The 18,984-nt window shown below is 36.6% G+C and overlaps 1 protein-coding gene across 2 annotated transcripts in view; it reads right to left on the bottom strand.

The window, feature by feature from the left end:
• The window catches only part of TMEM135 (transmembrane protein 135), a 267,091-nt gene that overhangs the window by 157,541 nt on the left and 90,566 nt on the right, over positions 1-18,984 (bottom strand). For both annotated transcript variants that reach the window (XM_028126797.1, XM_028126796.2), the window contains exon 5: positions 14,728-14,793. In XM_028126797.1, coding sequence (XP_027982598.1) covers positions 14,728-14,793 — 66 coding nt within the window. The remainder of the gene's footprint in view (positions 1-14,727; positions 14,794-18,984) is intronic.

The raw sequence follows: 18,984 nt of genomic DNA, 5'->3' as shown, positions 1-18,984 counted from the left end.
CAATAACATCTGGAGTTAAAAGGTCACTAGCTGAGAACTGAGTCTGTAGACCTCCACCTGATCCACTTGGGCAGTGAACAAAAACTGTAACTCAAACACACACACACACACACACACACACACACACACACACACACACACAAGAAAGCACTTTGGTTTATTATCCTCCTCCTAATTTGAATACAGAATAAAAAAAAATAGAGGGGGGTGGAGCAAGATGGCCGAGGAGTAGGAGACCTGGATTTCCTCTGGTCTCAGGAATTCAGCTGAATAGGGATCAAACCATTCTGAACACCTACGAACTCAACAAGAGATCGAAGAAAAGAATAGCAACAACTCTCTGAACAGAAAAGCGACCACTTTCTGGAAGGTAGGACGTGCAGAGAAGTGCATCTGAGGCGATATTCAGGAGGATAGACGGTGGGGGAGGGGGCCTCCGTCGGCCGCTTCTGGCAAGTGATAGAGCGGCGTAGCACAAAATCAAAACTTTTAGAAGTCGGCTCCGCTGAAGGACGTCACTCCAGAGGCTAAGCGGGGGGTGGAACCCTCGCGGGACAGTGTGGTCTCAGGACCCTCGGGGTCACAGAAAGACCGGGGGTGCCTGAGTGCAGCAGAGCTCCCAGGTAGTGGAGCTGGGAAGCCGACTGCAGAGACAGAGCCGAGGCGCAGGCTCTCAGCTCAGGATTGCCATGAACTTTGATCAGTGACAGTCGGGCCACTGCTCCTCCAGCAGGGACCCAAAAAGCGGCAGATCCAGGGAGACTCCCCTTCCTCCCGGGGAGGAGCGCTGCGAGAGCGCACCGCAGGGATCTGCTGAGTTTGGAGACTACACGCAGGGTTGTGTGCCAGAGATAGAAACGCTCGGTCACAGGCCGGGTGAGCACGGAGGGCGGCTGGAGACTGGAGAGACGGGAGTGACTGACTGCTTTTCTCTGGGGGCGCACTGAGGAGCGGGGCCCCGAGTTCTCGGCTGCTCACTGGCAGAGATTGGGAGGCCGCCATTTTCACTCTCATCCTCCAAACTTGTGCGGAAAGCTTGCAGGGAAAAAAAGCTCCCGAGAGCAAACCCCAGCGGATCGCTTAGTCCGGACTGGCAAGGGCGGGGCAATTCTGCCTCTGGCAAAGACATTAAAGAAGCACAGCAACAGGCCCCTCCTCCAGAAGATCAGCAAGAACCGCTAGCCAAGACCAAGTTTACCGATCAATGAGAACGGGAGAACTCCAGTGCTAGGGGAATACTGCACATGGAATTCATGGCTTTTTTACCATGATTCATTAGTCTTTCAAAGTTCATTTTTTTAACTTTTTTTTTCTTTTTTGAATATTTCTTTTTCCCTTTTTCAACCAACATCTTATCAATCCATTTTTATAAAAAATTTTTTATTTTTCATTTTTAGAGTCATATTCTATCCCTTCATAGTAGTTACCCTTATTTTTGACATATATATATATATATATATATATAAGTTGTTCTCTCTTTAAAATTTTGAGATACAGCTTCTTCTAACATATCAAAGTATATCCTAAGTCTCTAGTGTATGGCTTTGTTCCAATCTCCTGCGTGATCACATTCTGTCCCACTATTTTTTTCTTTCTTTTTAATCCTCTTCTTTATTTTTCAAACACCTTATCAATTCCCTTTTTAAAATTTTTTACAATTTTCATCCTTATACTCATATTCCATCCCTTCATCATATCAACCCTTATTTTGTACATATATAAGTCTTTCTTTCTTTAAAATTTTAGGAGGCACTTTCTTCTAACAGACCAAAATACACCCAAAATCTAGTGTGTGGGACTGATCTATACACCACCCTGATCATATTTGATCATATTCTGTTTGTTTTGTTCTGTTTTTGTTTGTTTTTATCTTTTTTTTTCTCTGTCTTTTTTCTGTCTTACCCTTTCTTTTCCCCTGGTTTCAGGTCTTTACTGATTTGTTTAGAGTATAATTTCTGGGGACGTTGTTAACTTGTTAGCATTTTGTTCTCTCATTCATCTATTCTCCTCTGGGCAAAATGACAAGACGAAAAAAATCACCTCAACAAAAAGAACAAGGGGTAGTACCCTCTGCCAGGGACCTACTCAATACAGACATTAGTGCGACGTTGAGCCTAGAGTTCAGAATCGTGATTTTCAAGATACTACCTGGGCTTGAAAAAAAGCATGGAAGTAATGAGAGAAACCCTTTCTGAAGAAATAAAAGAACTAAAATCTAACCAAGTTGAAATCAAAAAGGCTATTGATAAGGTGCAATCAAAAATGGGGGCACTAACTGCTAGGATAAATGAGGCAGAAGAGACAATCAGCGATATAGAAGACCAAATGATGGAAAATAAAGAAGCTGAGAAAAAGAGAAACAACTACTGGATCACGAGGGCAAAATTCAAGAGATAAGCGATATGGTAAGACAAAACAACATTAGAATAATTGGGATCCCAGAAGAAAAAGAAAGAGAGAGAGGGGTAGAAGGTATATTGGAGCAAATTATAGCAGAGAACTTCCCTAATGTGGGGAAGGAAACAGAATCAAAATCCAGGAGGCACAGTGAACCCCTATCAAAATCAATAAAAATAGGTCAACACCCCGACATCTAATAGTAAAACTTATGAGTCTCACAGACAAAGAGAAAATCTTGAAAGCAGCTCAGGAGAAGAGATATGTAACCTACAATGGTAGAAACATTAGATTGGCAACAGACCTATCCACAGAGACCTGGCAGGCCAGAAAGGACTGGCAAGATATCTTCAGAGCACTAAACAAGAAAAATATGCAGCCAAGGATACTATATCGAGCTAGGCTCTCACTGAAAATTGAAGGAGAGATAAAAACCTTCCAGGACAAACAAAAACTAAAGGAATTTGCAAACAGGAAACCATCCCTCCAAGAAATATTGAAAGAAGTCCTCTAAGCAAAGAGAGAGCCTAAAAGCAGCACAGACCAGAAAGGAACACAGACAATATACACTAACAGTCACCTTACAGGCAATACAATGGCACTAAATTCATCTTTCAATAGTTACCCTGAATGTAAATGGGCTAAATGCCCCAATCAAAAGACACAGGCTATCACATTGGATTATAAAACAAGACCCATTGATATGCTGTCTGCAAGAGATTCATTTTAGACCCAATGACACCCCCAGATTGAAACTGAGGGGGTTGAAAACCATTTACCATGCTAATGGACACCAAAAGAAAGCGGGGGTGGCAATTCTTCTTTCAGACAAATTAGATTTTAAAACAAAGACTGTAATAAGAGATGAGGAAGGACACTATATCCTACTTAAAGGGTCTATCCAACAAGAAGATCTAACAATTGTAAATATCTATGCCCCTAACATGGGAGCAGCCAATTATATAAGGCAATTAATAACAAAAGCAAAGAAACACATTGACAACAATAAATAATAGTAGGGGACTTTAACACGCCCCTGACTGAAATGGACAGATCATCTAAGCAAAAGATCAACAAGGAAATAAAGACTTTAAATGACACACTGGACCAAATGGACTCCACAGACATATTTAGAACATTCCATCCCAAAGCAACGGAATACACATTCTTCTCTAGTATCCATGCAACATTCTCCAGAATAGATCACATCCTAGAGTCAAAAATCAGGTCTCAACCAAAGGACTGGGATTAATCCCTGCATATTTTCAGACCACAATGCTTTGAAACTAGAACTCAATCACAAGAGGAAAGTCCAAAAGAACTCGAATACATGGAGGCTAAAGAGCATCCTACTAAAGAATGAATGGGTCAACCAGGAAATTAAAGAAGAATTAAAAAAAATCATGGAAACCAATGAAAATGAAAACACAACTGTTCAAAATCTTTGGGATGCAGAAAAGGCAGTCCTAAGAGGAAAGTATATAGTAATACAAGCCTTTCTCAAGAAATAAAAAGTTCTCAAATACACAACCTAAGCTACACCTAAAGGAGCTAGAGAAAAAACAGCAAATAAAGCCTAAACCCAGCAGAAGAGAAATAATAAAGATCAGAGCAGAAATCAATGAAAGAGAAACCAAAAGAACAGTAGAAGAGATTAATGAAACTAGGAGCTGGTTCTTTGAAAGAATTAACAAGATTGATAAAACCCTGGCCAGACTTATCCAAAAGAAAAGAGAAATGACCCAAATCAATAAAATCATGAATGAAAGAGGAGAGATCACAACCAACACCCAAAAAATACAAACAATTATAAGAACATATTATGAGCAACTCTATGCCAGCAAATTAGATAACCTGGAAGAAATGGATGCATTCCTAGAGATGTATCAACTACCCAAACAGAACAAGGAAGAAATAGAAAATCTGAACAGACCTATAACCACAAAGGAAATTGAAGCAGTCATCAAAAATCTCCCAAAAAACAAAAGCCCAGGGTCAGATGGCTTCCCAGGGGAATTCTATCAGACATTTATAGAAGAATTAATACCTATTCTCCTGAAACTATTCCAAAAAATAGAAATGGAAGGAAAACTTCCAAACTCATTTTATGAGACCACCATTACCTTGATCCCAAAACCAGACAAAGACCCCATCAAAAAGGAGAATTACAGACCAATATCCTTGATGAACATGGATGTAAAAATTCTCACCAAAATACTAGCCAATAGGATCCAACAGTACATTAAAAGGATTATTCACCATGACCAAGTGGGATTTATCCCTGGGCTGCAAGGCTGGCTCAACATCCGCAAATCAATAAATGTGATACAATATATTAACAAAAGAAAGAACAAGAATCATATGATCCTTTCAATAGATGCAGAAGATGCATTTGACAAAGTACAGCATCCTTTCTTGATCAAAACTCTTCAGCGGATAGGGATAGAGGGTACATACCTCAATATCATAAAAGCCATTTCTGAAAAACCTACAGCGAGTATCATTCTCAATGGGGAAAAACTGAGAGCTTTCCCCCTAAGGTCAGGAACGAGGCAGGGATATCCACTATCACCACTGCTATTCAACATAGTACTAGAAGTCCTAGCAACAGCAATCAGACAGGAAAAATCAAAGACATCCAAATCGGCAAAGAGGAAGTCAAACTCTCAGTCTTTGCAGATGATATGATACTTTATGTGGAAAACTCAAAAGACTCCACCCCAAAACTGCTAGAACTCATACAGGAATTCAGTAAATTGGCAGGATATAAAATCAATGCACAGAAATCAGTGGCATTCCTATACACCAACAACAAGATAGAAGAGAAAGAAATTAAGGGTCGATCCCATTTACAATTGCACCCAAAACCATAAGATACCTAGGAATAAATTTAACTAAAGAGGTAAAGGATCTGTACTCAGAAAACTATAAAATACCCATGAAAGAAATTGAGGGAGACACAAAGAAATGGAAAAACGTTACATTCTCATGGACTGGAAGAAGAAACATTGTGAAGATGTCAATGTTACAAGCCTAACAAGTAAAAAGCTTGGGGGATGGGTTAGCCTGGTGATGGGTATTAAAGAGGGCACATTCTGCATGGACCTCTGGGTGTTATACACAAATAATGAATCATGGAACACTACATCAAAAACTAATGATGTAATGTATGGTGATTAACATAATAAAATATTAAAAAAAGAAATAGCTTATAGGACACAAAATGTACACTACTATTAACAGGAAATACAGGGGTGCTTGGGTGGCTCAGTCAGTTAAGCAGCTGCCTTCAGCTCAGTTCATGATCCCAGGGTCCTGGGATCGAGCCCTGCATTGGACTCTCTGTTCAGCGGGGAGCCTGCTTCTCCCTCTCCCTCTGCCTGCTGCTTTCCCTGCTTCTGCTCTCTCACTCTCTGTCAAATAAATAAATAAAATTAAAAAAAAAAACAGAAAATATAAAACATACATTTCCTTTTGGCATGTAAACTTGGAAAGTTTGCATGGAAAAACAATAAATAAAACTTCATTTTAATACCCTTAAATATCATTACATATTCAAAATTCTGTTCTGGTTTTTATTTTTGCCAAATATTTTCAACTTCTTTCTTGGGCTTTATTAGAAATACTAAGGGTTATTTCTCTCCCATTTCAGATATACTCCATATTACCAATCCTGTCTTATTAAAGAAAAAAAAATTGGACCCTTTGTTCCAAAGAAACTGAATATTTCAACATCATATAGAAATAATGAGTACAAGGACTCAATCCTCCTTAAAGAATCTGAGGGACTTTCAGTTTGCAGTTCCACACGTAAAGAACTTGCAAGTCACCACTCCATGCTAACAAGTAAAAAGCTGTTGAACAAACTGAAAAACCAACAACTCTTCTTGGATCCATAAGAGGTGAGGACACAGGGCAAACCAAAACTGGAGAAACGGACTGGCGAATACAGGGAGGCACGGCTCACATCAGCAGAGACTCAGGAGTGGAAACCACAGGAACCAGCACTGGGGTAGGAAAACCTGTAATTGACTAAATTGCTGGAGGCTCTGTGTAAAGAAGTCTGAGAGTTAAAAACTCCAGGGGAACCCACTCATGGCAGGAGGAAGGCTCACACTTTTGTGAGTTTTACCTCCACAAGACTGACTGGGTTCTCACAGTAAATATCAGACAAAAATCCCCTAGTGCTTCTAAGCAGAGGGAAGGGAAGAAGAACCATTTTGAAAGAAGCCAGAGAACTCTGTTCTTAACAAGGCCTACCCTCAGGAGAAACTAGTTACCCAGAGCCTATCTTGCTGGGTTATTATGAGAGCCTAACTGATAATATAGGGGAAGAGAAACACTCAACTCCAGCCCACATTAGCCCTCCTGTCCCACCTAAGGGAACTGAAAAAAAAAGAGAAACACCTGTAAAACTCACAGTCCAGCGGCACAGGCTCACTAGAAGAACAAATCATAGGATGACAGAATATTTCACTTCCTCCCACACTTCATCACCACATTACTGAAGTCCTATTTGAGCAGTTCCTTTTACCTCAGACATCATTTCCGGCTATCAAGAAACATTACAAAACATACTAGAAAGCAAAAAAACAAATTTGAAGCAACAAAGCAAACATCAGAACCAGACATGGCACAGATGTCAGAATTAACAGACAAGAAATTTAAAACAGTTGTGATTAACATGCTAAGGGCTCTAATGGACAAAGTGGACAGTATGCAAAAACAGATGGGCAATGTAAGCAGAAAGCTAGAAATCCTAAGGGAAAAAAAAAAGAAATGCTAGAGATAAGAAACACTGTAACAGAAATGAAGAATGCCTTTGATTGGCTTATTAGTAGACTGGACATGGCTAAGAATCTCTGAACCTGAGGATACATCAGTAGAAACCTCTAAAACTGGGGTGCCTGGCTGGTTTACTCTGTACAGCATGCGACTCTTGATCTCAGAGTTTTGAGTTTTGAGTTTGAGCCCCATGTTGGGTATATTTTAAAAATAAAATCTTAAAAAGAAAAAAAAACCCTCTAAAACTGAAAAGTAAAGAAAACAATGACTGAAAGTAACAGAACAGAATATCTGAGGATTGTGGACAACTATAAAAGGTGTAATGTATATGTTATAGGAATACCAGAAGGGGAAGAAAAAAAAGAAACCTCTAAAACTGGGGTGCCTGGCTGGTTTACTCTGTACAGCATGTGACTCTTGATCTCAGAGTTTTGAGTTTTGAGTTTGAGCCCCATGTTGGGTATATTTTAAAAATAAAATCTTAAAAAGAAAAAAAAACCCTCTAAAACTGAAAAGTAAAGAAAACAATGACTGAAAGTAACAGAACAGAATATCTGAGGATTGTGGACAACTATAAAAGGTGTAATGTATATGTTATAGGAATACCAGAAGGGGAAGAAAAAAAAGTAACAAGAAATATTTGAAACAATGACTGAAAATTTCCTAAATTAATCTAAGACACAAAACAATAGACTTAGCAAGCTCAAAAAACACTAAGTAGGATAAATTCCAAAAGAAAAACTACACCTAGGCATATCGTTTTGAAACTAGAGAACATACAGGTTAAAAAAAAAAAAAAAATCCTGAAAGAAAACAAAAGAAATAATCTGTAGAACCAGCCTCTTTAATTATGCTCCTTAATCTTCAACAGTCCAGGAGAAATGATAAGAACCAGAGTATTCTTAATGGTATTATTTCAATACACATTTTTTCTCATTTTCACTTTTTTATCTTTTCATTTACATACAATAAAACTTATTCTTTATGGTGTACAGTTCCATGGGTTTTGAAAAATGCAAGAATTTTGTCAACGGGGAACCTACTTCTCCCTCTGCCTGTCGCTCCCCCTCTTGTGCTCTCTCTCTCTGACAAATAAATAAATAAAATATTAATAAGTGAGTAAGTAAATAAATAAATAAATAAAAATTTTTAAGCTTTTACTTTCAAAAAGTACTGTTTACAAAAATAGAAAGACCACAGACTGGGAAAAAAAAATTTTCCAAATCATATATTTAATAAGAGATTTGTATCCAGAATTTTTTTAAAATCACCTCCTGCAACTCAATAATAAGAAACAAACCCAATGAAAAAATGGGCAAAATATTCCAGTAGACATTTCTTCAAAGATATATAAATGACTAATAAGTACACAAAAAGATGCCCAACATCATTAGTCATCAGGGAAATGCAAATTACAACCATAATGAGATACCACCACATACTTCTAGAATGGCTATAATTAAAAAGACTGATAATACCAAATTTTGGCAATGATGTTGACAAACTGGATTCCTTGTCCACTGCCACTGGGAATGTAACATGGCACAGGCACTTTTTCTTAGAGTTATCCAGATGACCTAGCAATTCCAATCTTAGTTATCAACCCAAGAGACATAGAAACATATGTCAACACAAAGACTTCTATACAGATACTCACAGAAGTATTATTTATAATAGCCAAAACCTGGAAATAATCCAAATCTTCATTAAGTGGTTAATAGATAAACAAAATATTATCTATGCAATGGAATACTATTCAATTATGAAAAAGAAAAATCTGATATGGATAAACCCTCAAAACATGCTAAGTGAAAGAGTCATGTATATGAAATTTTCAGAAAAAGCAAATCTAGAGACTATCCTATAAAGAACAAATCTGGTCTCTGTTCCCAGTTTCTGGTACACAACTTCAAAAATCCTTGGAATTTCCTGAAGATAGGAGTGTCTGTTATGCTAATGAGGTGATTCACAGTGATAGATTTAGGGTCAGGGCTGATCACCAGAAAGACTAACCACATCATTTAATACACATCCTCTCTTTTCTGATCGGACACAGCCCTACTAAGCGACAAATAATACTTGTCACTAGAAAGCAAATTCACCTATTGACAATACAGTCAAGAGTCAACAAAGAAAGAAAAAAGATGTACAAACAAAACAGATATTGGTCATATATGTGTGTATAAAATTACATTTCTTTGGCAAGTCAAAGAGTTTAAATTACTTGTTGGTGATCTCACCCCAACATTTTACACAAAATGCATTTAGTATGCTTTGTACAAAAGAATATTTTCTGTCTATCTAAAGACTATTTTTATAATAGAACCTGCATTTTCTAATGTATTCAACCACATTTAGCTCTATAACCAAGGTAGGCAAGTTTAAGTTCAGTGGATTGGTGAATGGGAGGTAGCTGGGACTGGCTTTACCCATGTGGAAATAATTGCTTTCCTGGCCTAAAGCTCTTCCTATTAGGATCAAAATAAACTGATGTTATCTTAAGAGCCCTTCCAATTTTTGAAAAATAAAACCTAAGTGTTCCATACTTAGCCAGATATTGTCCAGATATTGTTTGTTTTGTTTAAGGAGAAAATTATGGCACATTTATTTTTGTATTTAAATTAAAAGCAGAGTTCCTATTATGAAGAAAATAAGGGGACGTCAACAGATAATCATCTCGGTAGAGAAAGGCACATGCAGAGTTGGTATAGACAAGGCCACCAAGTTTAAACGTTGTGATCTGATATTTTTAAAACCTCAGCATAGCTCCTGGCCTTCTTTGTCTGCACCAGAATTTTCCAAATAAAGTCTGTTCATCAGGAGTACGTAACAGTGCCACAGCATATAACATGATGAGCCACTTAAAGCAGATTTAGTGACAAAGATAAAATATTCCAGCAAGAATAAAAGACAAGTTTTGAAGCTCAATGTTTTATGATGTAATTCAGGCATGGATTCTGAATTTTCCAAGCATCTACCAAAATATAACATGCTGTTTTGATTCATGGAATTAGAAAATTGAAAAAAAAACATATATATATGTGTATACACACTCACACATACACACGCAAACACACACCGAGATGCTACATAAACCAGTCTTCTGCTTCTGCCAGTTCAATTTCTAAACCACACAGATTGATGGCAATTAAGAAATAACCCTTTTTTTAAATGAGCAAGACAGCAATCCCACAACCTCTCTGAAGCCTCTGAATGCCTAGCTGTGGCTAGGCATTAAAATTAGATTTTAGTAGCTCTGTATAATAGATAAGTAGTTCTATAATAGATTAGTAAATCTAAGTAAATATAGATACTGGAGCCCTAAGCTAGACCCAGTGGACAAAGTCTTTGGGGATGGAGCCCATGTGCCTAAATTTTATACAGCTCCATGGGCAGTTCTCATGTACAGTAAAGGCTAAAAGAACCACATTTTTAAAAAGTGGTAGTGGCATCTGGGTGTCTAAGTCGGTTAAGCATCCAACTCTTGATTTCAGCTCAGGTCTTGATCTCAGGGTCGTGAGTTCAAGCCCTGAGTTGTGCTCCATGCTGGGTGTAGAGTCTACTTAAAAAATGGGTGGGGGGCTGGCAAGGGGGGTATACAAACCTGTGTAAAGTAGAAAATGTTAAAGCTGTATAGGACCTTAAAGATAACTAATCAATTCATTTCCTAAAGTACGAATCTGAAATTGTGAGAAGTTAAGTAAAATGTCCAAGACCGCATAGTTATCAAAGCCAGGAAGAGAACCCACATGGACTAGCACGCAGATTAGTGCCCTTTCCAGCACACAAAGCTGGCTAGTCCACTAGGAAGGGAGATAAAGTATTAATTCTTGATTCATTAGCTTAATCAATGTAAGCATTCATATAGTAAATTCTCAGGGAAATGTGAATTTAAAAAAAAAACAACAACTACAGTTGACCCTTTAACAATGTGGAGGTTAGACACCAACCCCCAGCACAGTCAAAAATCTGCATATAACTTTTGACTCCCCCAAAACTTAACTACTAATAGTCTACAGCTGATTGCAGGGCTTGTAACATGGTCGATTAACACATATTTTGTATGCTGTAAGTTTTAAAAAAAATTCTACCCAAAAAAACTGCTTCCTAACCTATGTAATTTAATTAAGATAAAAAAGATCCAGCCCACATACAAGACTGTACAAAGAACATATCAACATGGTTAGACATTTAGTGACTAAACAGAACTGTGAAGGGTATTTTTCTCCATTCATTTTAAATCACATATTTCTCTACACAAAAGAAGAAGGAACACTGATATTCAGAATGCATAAAAAAATTATGGCTGATTACATAAGCTTAGAGGTCTTAGCTACTCTGCTATTTTTCAGTTGTCAAGCTATAGGATAACTGAATAATTAGAAAACTTTAGGTAAGTGAATTAAATTGAGGGAAATTATACTGTATAGTGGAATGAATGCGTGTTAGAGTCAGATTGGCACTCAGATCCTAGCTCTCCCATTTCCTAGCTGTTTGATCATAGGCAAAATGTTTAAACCGTCTGAGCCTCATTTTACCTATAAAATGAGCCTAATAATTTCCCCCTTGCAGAGTTGTGATGAAGATATTAAAAAAGATAATGTGTCACTCCTTTGCTTAAATCCTCCAATGATTCACTGTAACTTATAAAGTCAGTTTCAAACTCCTTCAAAAAGTATCTGCTTGAATGAAGGGGAGAGTAAGTCGGAGAGGGAGATGAACCATTAGAGACGATGGACTCTGAAAAACAAACTGAGGGTTCTAGAGGGGAGTGCGGTGGGGGGATGGGTTAGCCTGGTGATGGGTATTAAAGAGGGCACATTCTGCGTGGAGCACTGGGTGTTATGCACAAACAATGAATCATGGAACACTACATCAAAAACTGATGATGTAATGTATGGTGATTAACATAACAATAAAAAATTATTTAAAAAAAAGTATCTGCTTATTTTTTGAGAGAGGAACCATGTTTTCTGGTCTCAACATTTCTTAAAACATCCAAGTAGAAATGCCCAATAACTAGACAAAGTGTAGGCTTAGAGTCAGAGCACAGGGAAGGGTAGACAAGCAAAGTTCAGTGTCATCGTGCAACCAGTCAATAACTTACTCAAAGACTGATCTTTTCGTACTTTGGATATACCAGTCTTTATTCTTCCTACTTGATAGCATTGTCATGGAGTTACTTCTTAATCTCTGCTTAACAGAAATTTTCACAGTAATGGGTTAGAACAATTTTTTAAGTGCCCTAGGACAAGTAAACTGCTTACCCCACTCCTCCCTTAGTATTTCATAAATTTTCCACTATGACAAATATGGTGATTTCAGCTTCTGTTTAAATAATCCATTAAATTGTTAACCTTTTAGTTTTTCTCCTACTCTCAAATGAATTCTCTGTTGTTGCCTTGATACTAAAATTTAGCACATTCCAAGTGGAATCTGGACTCTAGTTACTTCCAGACTCAATAGAACTAAGCATTTTCTACTCTCTACCAGATTTTTTTTCCAGGTATTCATGCAATTGTTTCCTCAACCGGAGAGTAAGCGCCTCTAAAGGCAAGAACCATGTTATATAATCTATTTCCATAGCACTTAGCCCAGCAGCTCCAAAAATCTATGCCACTTGTATATACACATATTTAGTAATATCTTTGTTTTGTCTTAATTTTGTATTTCCCAAGTCAAATAATTAAATTAAAACTATTTTGTAGCCTATCCTAACTACCATTTACTGAATACTTACTACATGTCGCTGTATTTTTTTAAACTACAAAATATTACATTTTATCAACTCTAACATATGAGAGACTTATAAAAAATCTCACAATTACTATGAGGTATCACTGATTAGAAGACACATACCATTTTCAGAGATCTTAAAATGTAAAAGAAAAAAATGTGCATCTTACAGTTTTAACTTCACTTTAGAAACTGAAAGTCAGAGAGTGCTTAATAACTCTGTCCAAGGGGCGCCTGCGTGGCTTAGCTGGTTGGGCGTCTGCCTTCGGCTGGGGTCATGATCTCAGGATCCTGGGATGGAGCACCGCATTGGGCTCCCTGCTCAGCAGGGTGTCTGCTTCTCCCTCTTCCTCTGCCCACCCCCCAGCTTGAGCTGTACACTCTCTCTCTCTCTCTCAAATAAATAAATAAAATCTTTAAAAAAACAAAAAAACCTCTGTCCAACATTAATACCTCTTAATGAGGTTAGTAACCTGTGGCAATCCCCAGTAACTGGTAACTGGGAGGGAGAAATGGATCAAAAGCCAGGGATTTTAACTACTTCCTCTCCATTATATAAAATATGTACATATCCAATGTGTTGATATGCTCAAAAGATTACTTTTAAAACTCTTGCATACATTTCCCCAACCTTCTTACAACAGAAAATAAAGTTCAAAAATGCATTGCCCCCCCAAAAGAAAATACATAGTAATTACTAAAATGTGAGATTCATTTTGACATATTCTAGGCAGACAAATATGTCTGACTTTATTAATGGGAATATTTTTCGTCTCAAAATGGCACCACATACTGCAGTTTGTTGAGAATACAAAGGGATCAGTTAAGTCTTTTTCATAGACAAATATATATTACAAGTTAATACCAAAGTGCCTTGCCAATATACAATTCAATATTTAAGAGTATATGATTTCCAAATGATTGTACATTTTCACCTAACAAGCAGATATAGCGATCGATAAAATTTATAATCATACAATAATACAATTTCAGTTATCTCCTCAGATATTCAGTCACTTCTACTAAATATTTAGGTTACTGAATTATAAATACTACATTAAATAACACAGAATTTAATTCTAAAAATAAGGAACTATTCTATATTTTATCCTTAAGTATTTGCTAGTAGAATAGAAAAAGGAACATGGCAACGTGACATCATATTCAACCTCAACTTAAGTATGTCTTAGTGAGAAAGTGAATTAAGAAAAGGCAGATGGAGTGGTAATCAGGCTGGTAATAATTCTGGAATGAAAATTTATTTCAGTAGTAGCATTTTTTTAAGAATTGGTAGGAGCATTTAGAAAAGTGAAAACTTAGAATCTTAAGTGAGCCTCAACTATAAAACAAACAGACTAAATTCCATTTCTCCCACCTTCTCTCTCTTGTTTCTCTCTCTCTCTGTGATAAATGTCAACATTACAAATTATTTTATCCTAAGAAAGAAGTATCAGATCTGTAGAACATAGAATAAAAAGAAAGGAAAAAGCGCAGGATTATTTTCACTAAATATATATATATATATATATATATATGTACAAGTTATTATTAAGTAAATTGTCATCTTCTTTTAAGAGTAAAAGCAATTGGTAACCAAATATTAAAATAGTTAGCAGTTTCTTTCAACCCAAGATCTGGTTCCAATATGACCTAACTAAAACAGATTTATAGGTCAGATTCACTCAGTATTATGAACATCACGTATTTCTCAGTTTGTTATATAAAGTATCACAGAATTCACTACATTTTATGTTCTAAAAACAGCATACTATGAAATAAATCATATTTATGTCAAAATTCTCATCTTACTTCTCCATTTCTTAATGTTGTGATGGTTCCTCTTGCTACTGCCATTCTAAATAGTGTTTCTGTGGCCTGTGAATTAAAAAAGCAAAAATACATCATTCATAATCTGTACTCAATTGTATACCCCCTTCAAACTGTAAAAAACATTCATTACTATTACATTTCCAGCAACTTCTAGAGAAGCATCAATAAGTCGCAATAAGAGCTACAAGATCTCCTTATTTCAGAAATATCATTTTCAGAACCTCTTACTTAATGACATTAAAGATCTCAAACAGAATTGTTTCGAAGGTTATTTTGATCTGCTGGTATTCATCTATGTCTACAGAGTTTCAAATTAGTACACTTAGATAAATTTAAACCATAGTTTGATTAATGAAGATTAAGTAAAAAGCTAGTACTTGGATTCAATTCAGAAATTATTATTTATTCTGATTTTTTAGTTTCCATTTAAGTTCAGTTCAAATCACTTGACTGCTACTGAAATACTGACAGAAGATGAATTCACTGATTCCATATATAAAATAACACCCCCAAAAAATTACTGCTTTCTATATACTAACAATGAACAATCCTAAAAGGAAATTAACAATTCTAAATAAGGCTTAACAAACAAAGCAAAAGATTTACTTGTTCACTGAAAACTACACACACTACTAAAAGAGATAACAGAACACATAAATAAATGGAAAGGCATCCTGTGTTCATGAACTGGAAGACAACTGTTAAGTCAACACACCAAAAATGATCTATAGGGTCAATGTGAATCCTACCAAAATCCCAATGACTTTTCCTACAGAAATACAAAAATCCATCCTAAAATTCACACAGAACCCAAAGGACTCCAAACAGCCAAAACAATCTTGAAAAAGAAGAACAAAGTTAAGACTCACACTTCCTGATTTCAAAACTTACATCAAAGCTATGGTAGTCAGACAGTGTGGTACTGTCACAGACAAACATATAGATCAATGAAATAGAACAGAGAGCCCAAAAATAAACCTTAGCATACATCACCTAATGACATTCAATAAGGGTACCAAAACCATTCAATGGGGGAAAGGACAATTTTTTAAAGAAAATATCCACATGCAAAAGAATGAAGTGGACCCTTACCTTATACCACATACAAAAATTAACTCAAAAGGAATCAAGGGCCTAAATATAAGAGCTAAAACTATAAACTCTTAGAAGAGATAATAAGGGAATAGCTTGATGATTCAGTGTCTCATGAGGACCTACTTCCTGGTTCCTGGATGGCTGGAAGCAAAGAGAAGCAAGCTCTTTCTCTACTCTCATATAAGGGCACTAATCCCATTGGTGAAGTCTCCTCATCTAGTTTGAATTACCTCCCACTGAGGGGTGGGGTTTTAATGTGAATCTGGGGGCAACAAAAACATTCAGTCCATGAAAAGGTATTCCAGTCAGATGGGGCAAGAAACACAAAGGCCAGTAGGTGAGATCATGCTTGGCATGGACAAAGACAAGCAAGATAGCCAGTGAGGCCAAAAGAAAAAGGTTTCTTGAGAGTGTGGTTGGGAAGAGAGGGTACAAGTTCATCTGTTGAATATGTGCTTCTAATTTTTAACCTGGCCCAAGAGGAATGCGTTTCCAACCTTCACTAATAGAAAATAGAATTCAAAGGAGGCTCTGAAAAACATAAACTTTAAAGAACTAGTAATTCAAAAAAACAAACAACAGAAAAGGGCAATCCTAAATTTAAAAACTGACTGCACCTCTAAAGAAATCCAAAGGGTGGGAGGGTTGGAAACCTGGAGGAAAATGGAATAAAACTGATATATGTGTATGAACTTAGTGTGACCGGTGTAATATAAACAGCAGTGTAAACACATTAATATAGATAATAAGGAAATAAATAACAGAAAAAATACGTAAAAGGTTGCAAGTGGTTGCCGCTGGGTTGTGGAAATCATGCATGAGAAGAGGTAAAGAAGAGCACTGCTCTTTTTCCATTAGCTTCGCAGTATGCTATTTGACTGTTTACACTACCATAGACATCCTTAATCAAAACTTTTTTTTTAAACTTTTAAAGGCTGATTTTAAGTAAATCAAGAGTGTCCAATTTTGCAAAGAGGTCAAATACTTTACAATTTCAATCGAGTGGTGCCTACAAGAATAAAGTCAAGGACTGAATAAAAGGATATAAAGTCAAACAGTGTATGCCAACTCTTTGAAAACGTTTGACAATAAAGGTAAGAAATGACAATGAGTTGTTGCCAGAAAGAACAGGGTTGAGAGAAAATTGAGGACAGTATACTTTTAGGATAGAAGAGATTTAAACAAGTTTTTAGAGGCTAAGTAGAAGAAGTCAGTCAGGTGGAAGAAGTTTAGACACAGGGAGGAAAATGGATCCTGACAGAAGGGGATTCCTGTGGAAGACAGGATCAAGAGCACACAGCAATCTGTTAGCTACGTTAAAAGGGAGAAGGTACAAATATAGGGAAATGCTTTCCCTCTCCCTCCCTCTGCTCTTCCCCCTCCCCTTCACCCTCTTCTCCCCCTCCCCCCACCAACCTACTGGACAGGATAATCTTCTGAGAATGACAAAGATACTGACTGAAAGATGGGGGTGAGAGTAAAAGTAAAAGCAAAGCAGAAGGTAATGGAACTGCCAAGCAATACGAAAAGCCCAACTAAGCTGAAAGTCATACATCTTTGTTGTCACAAAGCTACACAGTTACAGAATTAGAAAGCTAAGAAGACTGCAGTTTAGAAATTATCAAGGAAAAGTAAGCAACCCTAGACAGGATAGGAATTAAAAAGTAACAACTTTCATTTCAACTTCATTGGTAAAATATAGCATGTATCCATAAAAGCAAAATTTTTCTAACATTTTCTAAATGAGAAGAGCAATCTTGAGAACACCCCTATACATACACACACACCCCCCAGAAAAGCGGGAGGGGATGGGTGGATATCTACACACTAAGTTAAAAAATAAAAAATCTTTTAGAGCAAACGCTGCTAAATTTACGATATGAATATAATTCCAATTCATAATTCACTGAGAGAGTTAAAATGGGCCATTGATGGAAAAGGAAAGGGGTTATTCACATACCCATACAAAAAACAGATTTATAATGAATGATTTTGCTATGACAAATGAACTTTACTAAAGCATATAAAACTGGATGTTGAAAGATCTATTCACAGAAATTGTTACTGAAGGAAAAAAATTTCTCACCAATGATGTACTTGCATTTTTTCTATTCTTAATGATATGTACATTAAATTACATCTTTCATCTTCCTATTTTCCTATTTCGTTTTAAACCTTATTTAATCCAGTGATGTGATTAACAGTACTCATCTAGGTCAGGTTAGTTACTGTATATATTTGAGAAGCAAAAGGTGACAGGCAGAGGCAGCAAGCACTTGGGATAAAGTATGCAACAACTTCTCTAAACCAGATCAAATTATTTGCTTTTTTGTGTCTCAAAAACCCGAGGTAGTGTGAAGATCTAATTCTTCTGCACTTTCTCCAGTAGAAGAATACCAAATTCAATCTTTTGTTTCCAACTAAATTGATTTATTTCATCAGCTCTTCCCACCAACGTTTTCAAGGATGTCTCATTCTAACAGCACTCTGTCAATTCAGCTCAGCTTCCTTTGATTCGATAGGGAAGCACTGGAGTGTACAACATTCTTTTGACCTCTACTAGAGAGATTGCTTTTAACGTACTTGTACCCAAACAATGTCTAAACAATGTCTAACAAGTGTCAAAAACAATGAGATACAGGGCTAACTCTTAGCATTTGTAAATTGACCACCAGCAAATTCTTCACTGAAATTTCCTTCTCCTTGAGTTTTGATAACAACTAAAATGACTACTACAAAAACATTCATTAAACATTTTCCGACAGTGGCAGGGTAAAAAACATCTATAGGTCCTTATTTAAAAATAGGTTACCAAGAGAGACTGCTTTTTTAAGAGTGTTAGATAAAAGAGACTTAGGAGACATGAAATCTAGATGTAATACATGCAAAGTTCTGGGTTGGATCCTTGTGTTTGTCTGTGTATGTGTGCAAATTGAAAAAGATCCAGGATTTATAATGAGTTGATAACAGCAGTAGTCTCTGGGTGTTTTCCTTTTTCCTTACTTTCTAACATTCTATTACACACACACACACACACACACACACACACACACACACACACACACACACTTTTGGTAATAACAAAAAGGAAACAAAAAAAAGTAATTTTTGCCACACAAAAGATAAAACAGATTTAAAACA

The sequence above is a fragment of the Eumetopias jubatus genome, unplaced genomic scaffold, assembly GCF_037043125.1.
Source record: "Eumetopias jubatus isolate StellerSeaLion01/CBP00866 unplaced genomic scaffold, mEumJub1_p1.0 scaffold_13, whole genome shotgun sequence".
NCBI lineage: Eukaryota > Metazoa > Chordata > Mammalia > Carnivora > Otariidae > Eumetopias > Eumetopias jubatus.
This window is presented reverse-complemented; position numbering and strand designations above follow the sequence as displayed.